The 19431-nt window shown below is 36.2% G+C and overlaps 1 protein-coding gene across 1 annotated transcript in view; it reads left to right on the top strand.

Moving 5' to 3' along the window:
• The window catches only part of ITGA8 (integrin subunit alpha 8), a 160778-nt gene that overhangs the window by 44703 nt on the left and 96644 nt on the right, over window positions 1-19431 (top strand). Inside the window, exons 9-13 of the mRNA XM_075997658.1 lie at window positions 177-220; window positions 1925-1981; window positions 5110-5162; window positions 15086-15291; window positions 17559-17750. Coding sequence (XP_075853773.1) covers window positions 177-220; window positions 1925-1981; window positions 5110-5162; window positions 15086-15291; window positions 17559-17750 — 552 coding nt within the window. The remainder of the gene's footprint in view (window positions 1-176; window positions 221-1924; window positions 1982-5109; window positions 5163-15085; window positions 15292-17558; window positions 17751-19431) is intronic.

Below are 19431 nucleotides of genomic sequence, written 5' to 3' on the forward strand. Positions count from 1 at the left end.
GGCAGGCTGGATAAATGCCCTCAGCGGACCGCATGTGGCCCATGGGCAGTAGTTTGAGGACGCTTGTTCTACATGATGATCACTCATTTAAAAAGCACTGTCTATACCACTTCTTTGTTATTTGGCCTTAAAATATATATGTAATTTCCCTTCTAAATGACTATTTTTATCCCCAGAATTGGTTGCCGGGGTTCCAAGAGGAGCACAGAATTTTGGATATGTGAGTACCAAGAACACATTACAAGATATTTTCTTGTACACATGCTTCTCGATTTATGATAGGGTTATGTCCTGATAAACCCATCATGAGTTGAAAATATAGTAAGTTGAAATGCATGTAATACACCTAACTTACTGAACATCACAGCTTAGCCTAGCCTGACTTAATCATGCTCAGAACACTTACATTAGCCTACAGTTAGACAAAATCATCTAATGCAAAGCCTATTTTAAAATAACATGTTGAATATCTCAAGTAAGAGTATCATACTGCATATCACTAGCCTGGAAAAAGTTCAAAATTCAAAATTCAATGTACAGTTTCTACTGAATTTATGATTTCACACCATCATAAGGTCAAACTGTTGTAAGTTGAGGGCCATCTATGAGAAATGTTTTCTTTCGTGCAACTTTTAAGTCTTTTTAAGTTTCCTTTACTAATGACCTCCTTCTACTGATTCATGCTGTTTGCTTACTAACAAGGAAGGAAAACGAGTGAGGCTAGATTCATCTGATCTGCGTGCAGGAGCAGCTTCATAACTAGTGGGGCCTAGTGCAAAATGTAAACAGAGAGCCCCTTGTTCAAAAAATATTAAAAAATTCAGGATGGCCACAGCAGAGCATTAAGCCAAGGGTGGGACCCATCTAAGTACAGGGCCATGGGTGACTGCACAAGTCACACACCCATGAAGCCTGCACCACTCACAGGCATAATTTAGGAATAATTGCAGAGGGTGCCATTGTTATGATCAACACTCTAATCGGTCTCATACAGGAGAAGTAAAATCCATTGTTATTTCACTAGTATATTAATTCAAGTTGTGGACAGGGTCACGCTCCCTTCAAGGCATCTAGAGGAGGATCCTACTGTCCCCTTCCAGCTTCTGATGGCTCCTGGCATTGCTTGGCTTGTGGCAACATCACTCCACTCTCTGCCTCAGTCCTCCTGTGGCTTTCTGCCTTCTCTCCTGTGTATCTAGGAGTGTCCCCTCTTCTTTCTATAAGGACAACTGTCATTGGATTTAGAGTCTACCTGTGATGATTTCATCTCAAGATCCTTAACTAATTTCATCTGCAAAGATCCTATTTCCAAATAAGCTCACATTCTGAGGTGGCAGGTGGACATGAATTCTAGGGGGCACCAGTCAAACCCATTACAACCAGTTACCATGAAATTAGGAAAAGAAAATAAATAGACCTTATGAAAAGAAAAACTTATATTTTAAATGAAGTTTATCTTTTTAAAAAGTATCTAGAAAACATACTGGTTGACTGAGTAGAATTAAAAGGAATGTTTTTGCTATGTGGATAGCATTTTAAAATCTCATTTTTCTTGCAAAGAGCCATAGTTATAAATTTCTTATAGAGCATGAGAACAGAAATGGATTTAGACAAAAATCCTGATTAAACTAAATTAACCATCAGGTTACTTGCTCTCAGCATTATTGAATTCAGCTTTTATTTCCCCACCTGAAATTAATAAACATATATTTTGTCTGAAAGTAGCCTGGACTTAACTATAAACAAATGGTTCAATTGGCTTTTCTTTTAGATCATTCTTGTGGGCTTTTATTTTTGTTTTACATATTGATAACCATTTATCACTCTTCACAAAAACATTTATATGATTCAAATTGTAATCTTTTAAAAAATTTCTCCAATTCTATGTCAAATGCTGTAACCTATGTAATTTCTGTGATTTCAGGTTTCAATAATTAACTCTACAGATATGACCTTTATTCAGAATTTCACTGGTGAACAGGTACAGACATTTTAATAGCAAATAATTAATGTCACTCTGTGCCAATAGTACACTATAATATTTATATCATTTATTCATTAATTCAAAAAATATTTATTGAGCACCTACTACATGCTGGAAACTGTCCTAGGCCCTGGGGGTGCAATAGTGCATCAGATAGTAAGATTCCAGCTCTCAGGCAGCAGTGAAGTGGCAGGGAAAGGGTGGGGGTAGGACAGTTCATTAGGAAGAGAATATAAAGAAGAGAAATAAAGAATATAAAGAAGAGAAAACATAATATGGGAGGGAGGTGGCAAGGAAGCTCTTAAAGTGGGATTTCAGAGAGGCCTAATCTCAGCTGAGATGTGAATGACAAGAAAGAGGCAGCTATGCTATCTTGTCCAGGACACTCCAGGCAAGGGAACAGCTAGTAGGAATCTGACTTTTGAACAGGAACCACCTGGGTATGTCTGAGGAGCAGAGCAAAAGTCACTTTGTCTAGGGACATAGGAGTTTAGGATGGAGGTGGCAAGGGCTATTCACTCAATTTTAGTGGGACCAGGAATTTTGCTCTAAGTGCAGTGGGAAGCAGTCTAGAAATACATGAAAGTACTGGTCTAAGAAATGAGAAGGGACCCATTATGGAAAGAGCCTGGACTTCCACAGTTGATAGATCAGATTTCTAGTTCCCACTGTACCATTCCTGAGTTGTGTGACACCATAGGAAAACCATTCGATGTCTTTGAGCCTGATTCCCAAAACAAGACTATAGTGTCTACCTCCCAACCTCCTTTTGAGAATGAAATAAATCAAGCTTTGTAGATTAGAGGTTCCCTCCCACACAACTCCCTAAGAAATGTTAATTCCCTTCCACCCTGTGTCCTGGCCCCTTCCTTTAGATCTGAAGTCCCCAACTCCTGGCAGTGGACCAGTACCAGTCCATGGCCTAATAGGAACCAGACCTAATATTTACAGCCAAACCTAATCTTTACAGCCATTCCCCATTGCTTGCATCACCATGTAAGCTCCACCTCCTGTCAGATCAGCGGAGGCATTAGATTCTCATAGGAGTGCAAACCTACTGTAAACTGTGCATGGGAAGGATCTAGGTTGTGTTCCTTATGAGAATCTAATGTCTGATGATCTGAGATGGAGCTGAGGCAGTGATGCTAGCACTGGGGAGCGGCTTCAAATATAGATTATCATTAGCAGAGAGGTTTAACTGCACAGAGACCATAATAAATCAATTGCTTGCAGACTCATATCAAAACCCTATCAGTGAGTGGCAAGTGACAATATAATAATAATATAAATAAAGTGCATAATAAATGTAATGCACTTGAATCATCCTGAAACCATCCTCCCTCCTGGCCTGTGAAAAATTGTCTTGCAAGAAACTGGTCCCTGGTGCCCAAAAGCTTGGGGATTAAATGAAAACCACCAAATTTCCATGTGGCATTAAATCTTCTATAATTTGACATGCATGCAAATACATATGCTTACAATGATCATATACTATTGCATATCTATTTCTGTAATATATATATTCCTGGTCTCCATGTTTAAATATAAGACAAATCTAAACTCAATAAATTCCTTGTATTTGTAGCTCATATATGACTATTTACAAACAGAACTACAAATTTAATTTAAAATTAAATGCAAACAAAACTGGGAAAGCAATAAATCTAAAATTAATTGAATTGAAATTGAGGAAGAAAGAAGAGTGGTTGCCCAGACAAACAAATTCAACTCATAGTTGTCTTCCCTTATATGGCAGTACCAATTTAGTGTTTAATCCATTCACAACAGAATCCCAGCTAATGCAGTACGTAAGGAGCAATTTCTAGTCCCTTGGAGGAAGGGATGAGAAGGGATAGCTTGTCAAAATTCCACACATTGAGGATCAGGAGAGGGTTATAGTGACAGTAAGGGAGAGAGGTGGAAGCCCAGGCTTGCTGACTCTTGCCAATAGAGTGGAATCCAGGAGTAGCCAGTGACATCTTAGATGGAGGAAGGGCAGGGACCAAGAGCTCACCACAAGACACCATAAACAGGGCCTGCAATATAACAAGATTGTTCTCAGACCCTGGAACTCAGTGGCATTTTGCTTTTATGGAACGGAATGTAATCTACCTTGATGTGCCATGCTGGCTCATTGGCTAGCGCGTAGTCTCCGAAAGGGCTAGCTAAAAGTCCTAGGCATGGATCACAGGTTCTAGTCTGCCTTTCTGGCATTCTTTCTTTTCCAAAGCTCTGGCAATACACTTGTAGAAGAGTGGAAACCCTATCAGCATTTCTTGATATTTCAGTCTCCTGCTCTGAATTTTGGGGTTCTTAGAGATACATTTTATATGTTTTTCTCAACAAACACTACCCTGTGTTTTCCTGAGTATTGTGACATGTTGAAATTGGCAGACTGAAACTATGAGCCAAATCTGAAAAGATTATAAATCCTAAAAACATGGTTCAAAAACAAAAGCTTCAGAGATAAAATGTGGGGAGATAATGGTACACTACTTACATTCATAGAAAAGACTTAGGAGCTTTTGTTGAGTATGAGTTCAATATAAAGTGATACTGAGATGTGAGGTCCCCCAAAATTAAAACTGCTTTTATGCTTCAATAATATAAAGAGCCCGAAGCAGAGAGCTTAAGTCCTACCTTCCTCTCCTCCATCAGTGCATTCATGAGTATCATCTGTTCTTTGGGATCACATGTGGTTTCACTAAGAAAGAGGGGCTGGATAGTGAACCAAGTGAAAATATTTTCATAGGAGATCTCATGTGGAAATAGAATTAAATTTTTTCTGTGAGATTTAAGATTGCAGAACCAGGTGGGATTAAGAACTAGAAGGGCCTAATTTAGCAAAGAACATTCTAGTATTCGTGTCCACAAGTTGAATGGGCTGACTGTTGAGTATCTCCAGAGGATGTCCAAGCAGATGTCAGGGTTATTATGGGGAAAATTATTCATGGTGCCAGAGGTTAGACTAAATGACTCAAAGACTCTGTCCACATCCAAGAATCTATGAATTTAAATGCAAAAAAAGGTACCACAATGAGATAAATCTTTCAGGAATATTGAGAGGTGACTATAAAAATGACTGTTAAACACAAAATATGTCATCTTAAGGTTTTCTTTTGCAGATGGCATCTTATTTTGGATATACTGTTGTAGTATCAGATGTTAACAATGATGGGTAAGTTTATAAGATCTCTCTCATTCAATGTATATTATATACATCCATAAAAATGTCACATTTTTCATTTGTGCAACATATCCTTACATACTTTCTCAAGATAGAGGCTCTCTTGTTTTAATTTTTTGTTGTTGTTGTTCAGGACCAGACGATGTGTCTATTAAAGAATTCTTTGTCATCTTATTTTATGTCTTTACTGATATTTTCCACATCTGCCACTTTTAGTAGAGGACTATTTTATTTCATTATTTTTTAAATTTTATAAAGTGAATGGTCTTTGACCACTCAAAGTCCATAGCCATTGAGGACATTCATCTATTCCTTTTTTTTCCTCCTAGAATTTTCCCCTTAGCATTTGATATATTCATAAGACATGTTGTTATAAATAGATTATTATCTCTTGACCATTGCTTTAAACAATGTACTGGTAACACCCATGGTGAAGGTGAAATAATAATGTTATTTTTCAGATTGTGGTAGTAAGTTACAGTTGAGCTTGGACCAAATAGCATGGTGAATTATTGTCGTGTTTATGTCATTACTTCAGAAAAAAATTATTATTAAACACCCCTTTGATCCACTAAAAGCATCTGACAGGTAAATTAACAAATTATTAAATAAGAAAACTATTGTTCATCCAAAAAATATTGTTGGAGCACCTCCTATGTACCAAGCTTTGTTCTTGGTGCTCAGAATACAGAGGTGAATAAGATAGAATGTGTCTCTGTTCTCAGGGAGCTCACACTTTCATAGAAAGCAGATACCTAAAGAATCCTAATTATGTTCCAGAATCCAGGCTAAGCACTTTAGATACATCTTTGATAGATATTTTCTGTGACTTCAGTATAGCTATAAATGTACTTTATACATTTTATTACAGCATATGGTTAGAAATAAATTTATTAACTTTTGCACCTTTTGGAAATTTGCATTACTTTTTCATTGAACATAGACTTCTTGCGCATCTGATATGCACTAGCAAGCTCTGTTTAAGTGCTGAGATATAGCAGAGAAATCCTTAACTTTGGGAAGATTATCCTAGAGTTGGGAAGGTGGGAGCTACAAACAAAAATTAAGTTAATTAAGATTATGTTAGATGGTGATAAGAACTATGGAGGAAAAACAAAAACAAAAGGGCCAAAAGCAACCAAGGCGTCCTTCAGTGGGTGAATGGATAAATAAACTCTGGTACACCCAGATGATGGACTATTACTCAGTGCTAAGAAGAAATGAGCTGTCAGGTTATGAAAAGATGTGGAGGAACCTTAAATGCATGTGACTAAGCGAAAGAAGCCAATCTGAAAAGTCCACATACTGTATGAATCCAATTACAGAATATTCTGGAAAATGCAAAACTGTGAAAACAATACAAAGACAGTGCTTGCCAGGGGTTCTTGGGGGGAGGGGAAGGGATGAACAGGTAGAGCACAGAGGACTTTTAGGGCAGTGACACTGGTCTGTAAAACACTGTAATGGTGGATACATGTCATTATACATTTGTTCAAACACTGAGAGCAAACTCAATGTAAACTGTGGACTGATGTGTAATCATGTTTAAATGGAGGTTTACTGTGACAATGTACCACTCTGGTGTCGGATGTGATGGTGGGGAGGGGGAGGGGCATGGAAGAGAGTAACATGAGAACTCTGTACTTTCTGCTTAAATTCGCTTTGAATCTAAAACTGCTCTATAAAAATTAAGCTTATTCATTAAAATTTAAAAAATAAAAACAGAAGGCAGATAGGGGATATTGGGAGAAATGTAATTTTAAATTGAGTAGATCAAGAAGATCTCGGTGATGAGGTTACAGCCAAAGAAAGAGTTAAAGGAGGTGAGGAGCAGCTAGGATGCTCCATGGGGGTGGTGTGTTCCCAGGGAAGAACGAGGGCTACTGGCTCCCAGAGAGTTGACACAGGGGAGCCAGATCCTACAGGTGTGTAGGCCACTGCATTTGCTCCAAACTGCTGCATGCAGTGCCACACACTCTCTGCCACGGACCTCAATGAGTCTGTTTCCAGGAGGGATACAACATCCTGTGAGCCACAGAGATTCCAGGTGAGGCTCCAGGTGAAGCGTGGGCTGCTCACACTTCTGTTTTATCAGGTGTGCCCGCTCTACCTGGTCTAGAGAGTGTGAAGCCTTCTGCAAGCCTATTGCCACCTGCCAGGTAAGATAGGACAGTGACTTGGACTACAGCAAGAGCAGTGGAGGGAAACAGCAGTAGTTGCACTCTGTATGCATTCTGAAGTTATAGTTGAATGCAAATCTTATCTCCAAAGCAATCAATTTAAAACTAAAATTGCCTTGATCTGCAGCTGAGTTGTGAAAAGAAAGTGACCATCAGGACCACCATACAAGATTTCCAATTTAGGTAGACTCTAGTTGTTATCAAAGTCTTTTGGTAATTTAAAAAGAAAATAGCTGAAGAAGAACTTGACGTCAAAACATGGCATGCTATCCTGATTTAGGAAGTCTACTATATGGTGGAGACAAAAAAATCCCACTGTGGCCTCTCAGATAAGCATAGACACATTTCTCTTCACAGATAGTCACATGACAAACACAGGGCTAGTCACTCCCTGTGTTCCTGTGCTTAGGCTGCTCCTGTTTTGAACCCTTGAAATGCCCTGCAGGGGACTCTCTCCTTGCTGGAAACATGCTCAGAGTTTTGTGACAATGTTTATAGTAAATTTGTTTGCCAGTTAAGAACAACAAAAAAAAAGAAAACCTTGTGAGAAAAAAAAATCTCATTGGTTTCTTGCTGATCAAAACAACATGGTAGCAACAAACAGGAATTTTCAAGTGATAATTTGTTCTTTCTTGATGTTCTTAAAAAATGCACACCATTTTTTTCTGAGCTAGTATTTTCTGAATTCTATAGACTGCATTGAAGAATATGTCCATTAAGTTAACATTGCCATTCACAAAGGTAAAGTGCCCATGAATTCTCAGTCTGTATATAATTTTCTTTTTTTAATTACTTAGATGCTATGTAAATTCAAGGTCCTATTATTTGTAAGTATGCTCTGGAAGCAATTGAGATTGGTCAAAGAAAGATCCCATAGAGACATACAACTTCAGTGAAGTCTGAAATTACAATAATGATGATATATATATGTATATATAATAAATTTATAAGGTTCAGAAAATCACTTGGCTAGATTAATTGTTCATGGTTCAGAAGTGAGGACTCTCCCTGCACAAACACATTTATGGGATTGAACCAGACTTTCCTTTCTCTAACTAGGAGATAATTATTACTGTGCATGAGTCTATCCAATGAGCATTCTTTGAAAACATGTCTCTTCTATATCTACTATGCAACAAAAGCAAGACACCCACAGAAGCTCCAAAATCTCAACATCAGGGAAAAAAGACAGTGACAGTAAGTAAAGTGACCAAATCAGTAAATTGGTGGAAATTTTCCCCAATTTTTTTAAAGAAAAGATCTCCCAATATTATGAATGGGCTCCAGAAGTTTACAACAAGCAATTGTGTGCATGCTGGTTGGTGGCTGATACTGTGAAGCCTGTGACATATAAACAAGCTGGTAAAATTATCTTCAGTTTGGTTATCTTAAGACAGCCAGTACTACAAACTCTGTCAATGTAAACTTTGTTAGGAATTTCTGGACAAACTTGTTAACAACAAATGGAGATAGTATTTTTCATCTTGTGCCTAAGCAAGCAAATGTGTGTGTGTGTGTGTGTGTGTGTGTGTGTGTGTGTGTGTGTGTGTGTGCGCGCGCGCGTGCTCTTTCCGTTTTAGCTTTTGAGGCTTATAGTATTTATACTATTTCAGAAATTCACAGAATTACCATTGAATCCATTAGACATTTTCTACACTCCTATTGTTTCTGGCCACTGGAAGTCCAAAAGGAGCTAAATTTAAATAATTCTTAGCAGTTAACTTGAGGGCAATTTAGAGAGAAATATATTTCAAAGAAAACAGTTTTAGATGACTGTTTTTATGCTTGATTTAGTCCAAGTATGTCTATTCCTACAGGATATATCATTATGATTGAATTAGGTAGGAAATCTAGAAAATTAAAACATTAAGAGGTTGGAAATTGATTTCTGTAATGTAATTGGTTAAGTTATATTAGTTCTTACCTCTCACAAAACAATTAGGTTGATTAGGTATCTACTCTACAGTCTACTATTCTGCATTCTTTTAAGAAATAACTACATTCTGAATATTAGCTATGGGCATGAGCATACAATATGTACCACTGGGGAAAAAAAGAAACAGAAAACGTTAGATGTTAAATCAATACATAGCTTAGTCTGTTTTCTGTTGCTATAACTGAATACCTGAGACTGAGTAATTTATAAAGAAAAAAAACTTTATCCCTTACGGTTCTGGAGGCTAGGAAATCCAAGGTTGAAGGGGTACATCTGGTGAGGGTCTTCTTGCGGGAGGGGGAGGGGGGGAGAGGTTATGGGGGGGCACTCTGCACAGTCGGGGGGTGGTGCAGGGCATCACATGGTGAGGGGGCAAGACTCTGTTCCTCTTCTTATAAAGCCACCAGTCCCATCATAGGGGCCCCACTCTGATGATTTTATCTATCTATCCATGAACATATGAATTTAGAGATTAAGTTTCGAACACATAAAATTTGGGGGACACATTCAAAGCATAGCAATACATTAATAACATCCGGCTGCAGAAAACTTAAATTTGGATTCTTTATATTGCATAGTCTCATTGGTGGGTTCTCTCACACTTTGTCACTATATTGATGCTTTGCTTTTAAGGGAAATATTTGTAATGTTCTGTCTCCAACAACATGCTAAGAAAAGATATTGAATCTTGCATTGTATGAGATTATCAGAGTTAATTTAGACATAAAAAGAGACAAAGATAAAACCTGTGTGAATGCTACACAGAGATTTAAAGAAAACTGTGCTTAAACATTTGACATTTCAAATAAAATAAAGTTTAATATATACATTCTACTCCCATGAAATGCCTTTATGTAATAACTGAGATATTATCCAAACTACCAACAAGACCCAGACAGAGAAAACAGATTTTTACCAAACATCATATTGTTAACATTATTTCTCCATCGTTGATCTTTTTTTAGATTAAAATATATATATATATTTTTAATGTCTCTATGCATATAAACATATATTCTCTTAAAATGGCATCCAGCCTATGACACACAACTACTTACTAGGTCAGTGAAAAACATCTTTACTAATAAATATTTTAAAACTCTAAGTTTAAATTGGGTATATTCAAAAAAAGGATTTGACAAATAAATTTTGACATAGCTTAATGGAACACACAGGCTCCTAAAATGGTTCTTCAACCATTTGTTGCCTGTGGTCCATAATAAAAAATATTTTTGACATTGCAATTGAATACAAACACACAGACAACTAAAACAAGTTTCACAGGACAATATATACACTTATTATATATAATGCATTCATTTTATCTTCTATTATATTTTATTTCATCAAAAAATGTTGGTCAAGACCCATTAAATTGATTTCACAATCTATTAATGGGTTACATGTCAAGATTTTAAAACACCAACCTACGCAATAAAATATATTGTGACTCTTAAGTGGTATTACAAATATAAAATAATATTTACACTAAGTGCAAAATATTATGCAAGTATTGCTAATATAAAATAATATTTACACTAAGTGCAAAATACTCTACAAGACACATTATACAAATTGACCCAAGACAGTTAATGTCTCTCAACTCTATGAGAACATAATTGTAAATTAAGAACAAATGTCTCTTTCTCTTTCTGGCATTTAGAACATCTTAGGAGACTTACACTTAAGTATCTAGGGAAATGTATTGCTAAGCAAATAAATCAATGCTGTCATATGACTTCTAGAATCCAAGGATTCTAAGGATGTGCTTTCACAGTAATAGGTCTAACAATTTTTCATTTCTAGAACTCAGTGTTGGCAGCAAGAAATGCATTGAGCCAACTGTCAGTCCCCATGTATGTTCATACCCTCTGGGACCAATTATATCCTTTGTTCCTTCTCTATAGAATGAGAAAATGGCCCTGCTAAATCTCTATAATAGAGAACCAGTGACTTTAGATCTTTTACTTCGAGGCTGCAAGGCAGCCACAACTGGGTATTTAACAAATGCCTCTTCATACTGACAATAACTTTAGAAATAAAGGCAACAAGGGCTCCTCCAAGTTAAGCCAGGGGCTGGAAGAGCCAAATCCCTGCTCTCCTCCCAGCACGCAATGTGACTAGCAATGGGAGATTTTTTTTTTAAAAATAAATGTATTTACAAAACTTTTACAAAAACTTTTACCTAAGTTTAGCAATCTACTTTCTGTTTTGGCATCTGGGACCAAAATGATAGCCATTACTCAGGGCGGCCTTTCTGTGCCACAGTCCCTCGCTTCCTTGTTAAAGTGTGGTCAGTCAGAAATGGTAAAGGTGCTTGTCCATTTTGTGCACTGCTGTGGGAAACAAGTAAGAGCCTATTCTAGAAGCAGCTCTACGGCCCAGACTATCCCAGGGTTACTCTTCTCCTTGTTTCTGTTTTCTACGGACTAGGAGAAGAGAAGGCAAGTGCATTTTGCTTTTTTAACAGGAACTCTTTCTGTTTGCATTGTTATAACGTGTAAAAATATTGTGTATCCCTTTCAACATCTACTAGGACAGTGCCTTGGTAAAAACCTACCATTTATTAAATGCTACTGTGTAACATATGAGAGAGAGAGAAAGAGAGAGAGAGAGAGCGCTCAAGTGATACATCCAGTGAAGCAGCCTATTTCAATACTATTCACATTTTAAATAGGTAATGTAACTTCTTCAATATGACGTGCCTAATTACTAGAAGAGATTTAAAGTCCAGATCAGTATGACACTAAAACTCATTTTTCCCATATTATCTGGACTCAACTTACTTTTCCAGATATCTTTTATTATTAATAGACTTTATTTCTTAGAGCAGTTTTAGGTTTATAGAAAAATTGAGCAGGAAGTACCGAGTTTCCATAAACTTCCTTCTCCCGCTGCTTCAGTTTGCCCTATGAGCGTCATGCAATAGTGTGGTCCATTTGCTATAACTGACGAACCTATATTGATACACTATTAAGAAAAAGTGCATAGTTTACATCAGGGTTCATTCTTTGTGTGGTATAGTTTTAAGGGCTTTGCCAAATGCATATGATCATATTGTAGCATCATACAGAATAGTTTCACTATTCTAAAGTCCCCTGTGCTTGACCTCTTCTTCCCTTTCCCCTTCCCATCCCTTTCCCCTTCCCATCCCTTTCCCCTCCCCTTTCAACCTTGTCAGACTCTGGATCTGTTTACTGTCTCTGTAGTTTTACATTTTCCTGGATGTTACATAATTGGAATAATACAATATGTTGCCTTTTCAGGTGTCTTTCACTTAGCAACGTGCATTTAAAATTCCTCCATGTCTTGTAGCTTGATAGCTCATTTCTTCCAATTGCTAAATAATATTCCATTGGATAAATATTATACAGTTTGCTTATCCACTCACTTATTGAAGAGTTTCTTAGTTGTTTCCAAGTTTTGGCAACTATGCTATAAATGTTTGCATGCAGGCTTTTGTATGGCTATATGTTTTCAACACCATTGGGTAACTGCCAAGGAGCACAATTGTGGGATCAGATGGTAAGCCTATGTTTAGCTTTGTAAGAAACTGCTAGACTGTCTTCCACGTGGCTGTACCATTTTGCATTTCCACCAGCAATCAAGGAGAGTTCCTGTTGCTGTACATCCTTGCCAACATTTGGTGCTGTCAGTATCTTGAATTTTAGCCATTCTAAGAGATTTGTGGTGATATGATGTTTTAATTTGCAATTCCTAATGACATATTGAGCATCTTTCCATATGTTTGTTTGCCATCTGTATCTTTTTTGATGAGGTATCTATGTGGATCTTCTGTCTAATTTTTTAGTTTTCTTATTCTTATTGTATATTATATAATTATAGATTATATATAATATATAGTATATAATATATAATAATATGTTATTGTTATACATGACTTTGTATTGTTGGGTTTTAAGTCTTTGTACATTTTGGTTTTCCAATTAGATTTGTTGGAATCCCTCTGGTACCGAGCACATCTAGACCACTCACTATTCCCTGACTCCAAGGGCATTTGTCTTGGTTCATAATACCACCCCTTGGAAAGCCTACTTCTAGAACCACCTGTCAGAATCCCACTCAGGTCCAATGCCACCTGTTCCATGGAGCCTTCCTTGACTCCCTCCAAGTACCAAGCCTCTCCCCTATCTGGGATCTCTAGCATTAATCTGGATCTCTCATATGATATTTCCCAATCTTTCTTGTTTATAATTATATAAATAGCAATTTAATGTCACTTGTACATTAATTAGGGACCTCATTGGTTTAAATCACATAACACAGCACCTTAAACACAGTAGGCACACAGGATGTCTGTTGACTCACCCGAGAAATAGTAGATAAATACCATAGGAAAGGAGAGAAGTTAGAGGGTGGGACAACACAATGTCTAGAGTGTCTTGCAGACCACTCAGATCATAAAGTTTCTTGCTCTCAGTAACTGTTCCCACCTTATCACTGCATTTTGATATTAATGACATTCAAGATATATATGAGACTCATGATGTAGAATCTATTAATATTATTAATGTTTATGATATTTGTATATAATATATAATAGATTTATTATATTTATATATTATATAATATATGATCAATATATTATTTTATTCATTCTTTATATACTTAATATGTGTTATTAATATACTAATATACCATTGGCTTGTTATTATATATTATTTTCTAATATAAATTAATTTTATATATTGCATGAGTATATTATTAATAAACATTGATATTAATATATACTGATACATATAACTAAATCATATTAATGATAATATTTTAGTAATTAATTTACTTGGCAGACTTCAGTGCATTACTCAATCTACACAGACATAAAAGCCACATACAAATTTGTGTTCCTGCCTCAGGTCACCATTCAAATGATTGTATCTGCCAAAATGGGTGTTTGCAGACAAGCTTTAGTAGATGTCATTAGTATGGATCAAATTATGTAGTTTGGTTGGTGTGACTTTTCTTAAAAATTTTAAAGCAAAAATCATACATACATATTTTCAAAAAATCAAATACCTTAGAAGGCTCATGGTGCAGTTTTCTCCTTTATTCCTGTTCCTGCCCGTCTGGCTCTGTGAACAAAATACCTTTAACCACTTTTGGTTTTTATTCAGTTTGTGTTTATGTCTTTATCTCTAAATAATTTGCTTAGGTGTCTGTTTCTTGAATTTTTTTTTTACCTTTAAGGATTATTTAATTTTTTTCTGCCATAACCTACACATTCAGTGTAGATTATAAATTTTCATTTGGGATGATAATTTGTTTTCTAACTTTCTAGCCAACCATATACATCTCTCTGGCCTCTGTTTTTATTTAAATCAAGTTAACAAAAGAAAAGGGAAGGATAAAATTGATTTTAAACACTATTACTGCAAGAAAATGGCATTGTTTAAATGCACAGTTATATACATTGTAGAAAAGTCTAATTCACTTATAGAAAAACTTATTTAGGCCTTACTTGCTATGCTTTCTTTGTATAACTACAGTTTCTGGAATTTCATTAAAAAGCTGAAAAGGGTGAAATATGCGTGGTTTTCTTAAAATAGTCATTTTTAACATAGCTAAAAAGTTCAGAGTGATAATTTAACAACTCTTATTTTCTTACAGTGTTCTATGCTATAAACATAACAAAGTAGTGAAAGATGTACTATAATTATAAAATGACCCCCAGAAAAGGAAAAACACCAATGGAAATGTACTCATAGAATTGATCACAAATACACCATAACGACTCTCATGTCTGCCAGTATGCTGACTGCAATCTTTGCTCCCTACAGGATGGATGACATACTGGTTGGAGCACCTCTCTTTATGGAACGCGAATTTGAAAGCAACCCTCGAGAAGTAGGGCAAATCTACCTGTATTTGCAAGTGAGCTCTCTCTTCTTCAGAGACCCACAGGTACTCACGGGCACCGAGACTTTCGGGAGATTCGGTAGTGCTGTGGCGCACTTAGGGGACCTGAACCAAGATGGATACAATGGTAATTTAAACTAATGTGGGAAGTCATTTATGTATCATAATTTCATCTTACTATTGCATAAAGAAAATGACGGATATTTTAAAGTAATATTTACCATAGTGTAAATACTGTACACAGTACATAGTGTACCATATTTACCATAGTGTGTGTGGGTACGGTTATTGTTACCAATTTTCAATAAACTATGGAAAATTTCAAGGGAAACTCAAGTTTATAAGTCTTGACTAATATAATACATGGAAATTTTCTCATATTTGATTTGGGCTGTCCTATAACCACTTTCAATAGTGGCAGAAATTATTTTTAAAATTGATGTTTGGATTTGATTCTCCTAAAAAGAACCAGAGAATCTTTTCTATCAAGAGAGTCAAGACAAATAAATAACATGCTGATATATTAGCAAGTATCTGTTTTCTGATTAACTTACATGGGCTATGTGTAGGTTTTTGTAGAGTTTTTGTTGGTCTGTAAACTTCAGCTTAAAGGCACTTTCAATGTTTGCAAAAAAGTAGTGTTAAACTCTTAGCTTAGGCTTACAGTTTTCTAAGTTGGGAATTTATGAAGCCTTCTAAGTACCTCTCCTCAGAAAAACATGCACATTCAAAAAAATTTGAAATATGTTTTCAGGACCTTGAGTGAAGAACTGAAGCATAGTGGGTTTCTTGATTGAAGTCAAGGAGGGAACAAGAATTTGCACTAATAAAGTAGCCTCAGGAGAATTCACATGAGATCAGCATTCATTAGCACCTTTGGTAAATGCTATTGTAGACTTAGGAGTTCTTTGAAAAAACATTTCTCAGCAATGTACAGTTAGTAATTTTTAAAGTACCATAAAACCTAAGTACATATTAAAAGCTTATTTTCCAGAGAAATTGAGAAAAGACAAGGTCACCTTTTAAATGACCTGTTGCATTCCAAAACTGTCCTAGTCCTGATCACCCAAGTGAAATAATGCTAAATTATCTATGGAGTTGTCTTTTTAATCATGTTTTCTTCTATTTTTCTTTGCTCTCAAACCCTTAGTGGTATTTTAAAAAGCTAAGAGAAGCATTTTTAATGGCATAAGAGGGAATCTAAGCCTCTCTGAGCCTTGGCATCCTTGAGTATAAAGTAGGTTAAAATAAAATGCCAAGCTCACTAGGACTAAACAAGGGAACAGAGGCCAAGACAGTGACTTAGAGGAAGTGAAGAAAGTATTCCTTTTGACCCCACAACAGGACAGTATCTTTGTTTTCTACAACAATCTGAGTTTTTAAATCATCTTTACCTGTTAAATGAAAGTGGATTTATAATGCTTATTAACATAATGAAAATTGAATCCAAATTTATTCATTATTATCCATGCTTAGCTAGCAACAAAGAGAAATGACAGAATGACAAATGAGAACATACACTGTATTACACTGTGGGGGACTAGTATGGTAATTGTGTTATCAGAACTCCTCTTCAAGTACAGCTAAGTACTTATGTTTATTGTTCAGGACAAACCTGATACACAGAATATGTGCAAGGTAATAGCGTATTTAAGTGGGAGTCAGGTCGCATGGCTTTCTCTAGGTTTCCCGATATCATCAACTAGAGAATGGGTCTTGCCTACTTCATGGGACTAGGTAATCAGAAAATGATATAATCTTTGTGAATGAAGTTTTTCTTTTTTTTGAAACAAGACTCTCCTAAGTAGCCTGCAAAGGTTCCTAACCTGGCTCACCCAGCCCCATGATCTGTCCTTGCTATCTCAGTCACTCCCTGAGTTCCCACGCAGAGCATCCTCTCTGGCCACTTCTTAACAGGCCACCTTTGGGTCTTTGTACAGCAGTTGTTTCTGCTTAAAGTACTCTTCCCTCTGATTTTCACGTGGTTGGTTCCTTCTTGTCCTTAGATTTCAGTTTCTAAAACAACCACCTGACCGTTTTCCATCGTATCAGTATTTTTAAGATTCTCTACATAGCATTTATCACTTTTGATATTTTCTTGACTATTTCTCTATTCAAACTATTACCTGTACTACAATATCAGATTTCTGAAAGCATGGGCTTTGAATGCCTGTTTCACTGTTGTACCCACTGTATCTGGCACGTGATAGGCACTCGATAAATAATTTGTTGGATGGATAAAAAACAACAAATAATTTACTGTCGTTGCAGTGCTACAGAATTTCCATGAAAAAAGTAATAAGCCTTTTGGACTTAATGGTATTGCTCTTTGATTGTACTTTACTCTAAAACATTTCACTTTAAACAAATATGTTTCCATATCTCCGTTTGTAGACATTGCCATCGGTGTGCCCTTTGCAGGCAAGGATCAAAGAGGCAAAGTGCTCATTTACAACGGGAACAAAGATGGCCTAAACACCAAGCCTTCCCAAATTCTGCAAGGAGTGTGGGCCTCCCAGGCTGTCCCTTCTGGATTTGGCTTTACTTTAAGAGGAGATTCCGACATAGACAAGAACGATTACCCAGGTAAGGTTTTCTTTCTTTCCGCACTTAAGAGTCTACTTCCTGGAAATGGTCCACTGTCTGGAAAACACAGCACATGTAAGCAGTTCTCTCTTACTGATGAAGGCCAAGCTTAAAGATGGAACAGGGTTTTTGTGTATGATTCGGAGTGACTTTCACGAGAATTTGAAGGAAGACAAAATAAATACTCCCTTTCCTGTGGAGAGACTATGATAGAAAGGCAAGATGGCTTAAAAAGCTGCATTGAACATACTACTTCCCAACCCAAGTTTTTGTTTGAAACTCCCGAATCATTTGGCCTCCATTGACAAAAACAGCTTGCATCAGACACCTTTCCAGAGCAATTTATTTTAACCTTGTAATTCCCTTTTGAGCTTGTAGTTAATATTAATTAATGTATGAACCGCATTGTTTCTGTCAGGAAGCTCATGTTTTTTAAGCATAAATATTTTCCAGCCATATTTTGTGAGTTTTCAATGATACACTGGATATTTTAAAGTGGAGGAAAAAAGAACTGGTTCATGATAGGAATCATAAACTATTCTTGATTTCTTAATTCATATTGAAGGCTCATGGAAAGTCATAAAACACAGATAAGATGATTTATGTTTTGTGCATGCTAAATGAAAATATGGATTTGTCTTAAAGGATTATTTCAGTAATCACAGTTTTTAAGCAGAGAACATTAGACTTCTTGGTTTTATGGTTTGATTTTCACTTTTATGTTGGTTATTTTAAGATGGTTTCAATAAGTACTTGGAAATTATTAATAGTTAAATGACAGCTTCAACTGCTTGTAAAAACCTTGTCTCCACCAGCCCCTCCCCTAATTGGGAATTTTTCATATGTAGAGCTTTTTTTCTGGTTTAGGGTATTAGTCCAATAAGCTGACTGCCTAAATATACATCATTAATTTCAATCCTTGGCTTTCTCTTCTCCTCTGGGATTAGGCATAAAGGATACCGCAACATATTCTTTTAAATTTGCCAGAAACCCTTCATGATGCTAACATAGACATCATTATGGACTCAAAGCAGATTTGGTATTATACTGTATACTGTATACTGTATACCACTGTATGCTTTCTACCTGTGGCAATTTCAAGAGCGTTTAGTTAAATTTATTTTCTTAGTTTATATTATAGACATCAATGATGGTTAGTTGGTTTTGGGGGGAGGGGTTCTCATTACATAACACATGCTAATTTAAAATAATTCAAAAATCTAGGTCCCTTATGTGTGTCCTACCCAAAATATGTCAGAGTGATTAATGAAATTCAACTCCTGGTTTGCACTTTAGATAAACAGTTAATTAGAAAAGTTATTGCTATTCATTATGCTTGTCTGTCATAAGCTTCCTTTTCCAACTCTTAAGACCAGGGAACTTGAAAGACAGAAAGGCTATGCCTTCCACAAGGCAAAGGAAATAAAAGAGGTATCTATCAAATAGCCAGTCCATCAACTTCCTGCGAGGCTAAACATGTCCCAAATGAGAGCCAGGAAGGATATTCCCTTCAGTGAGAAAAAAAAATAGTAGGACAGGGAAGAGAAGCTAAATTTTGTGCAATGTTAGTATCGATCATTACTTAATTATGTCTTTTCATCCCTTCTTAATAATCAGAAAAAGTTCATTTGAAGCCATATGCTAATCAATAGATTCATCTGCTGAAGCTAGTCCAATTTAT

Source organism: Microcebus murinus, chromosome 25, assembly GCF_040939455.1.
Source record: "Microcebus murinus isolate Inina chromosome 25, M.murinus_Inina_mat1.0, whole genome shotgun sequence".
Taxonomy (NCBI): domain Eukaryota; kingdom Metazoa; phylum Chordata; class Mammalia; order Primates; family Cheirogaleidae; genus Microcebus; species Microcebus murinus.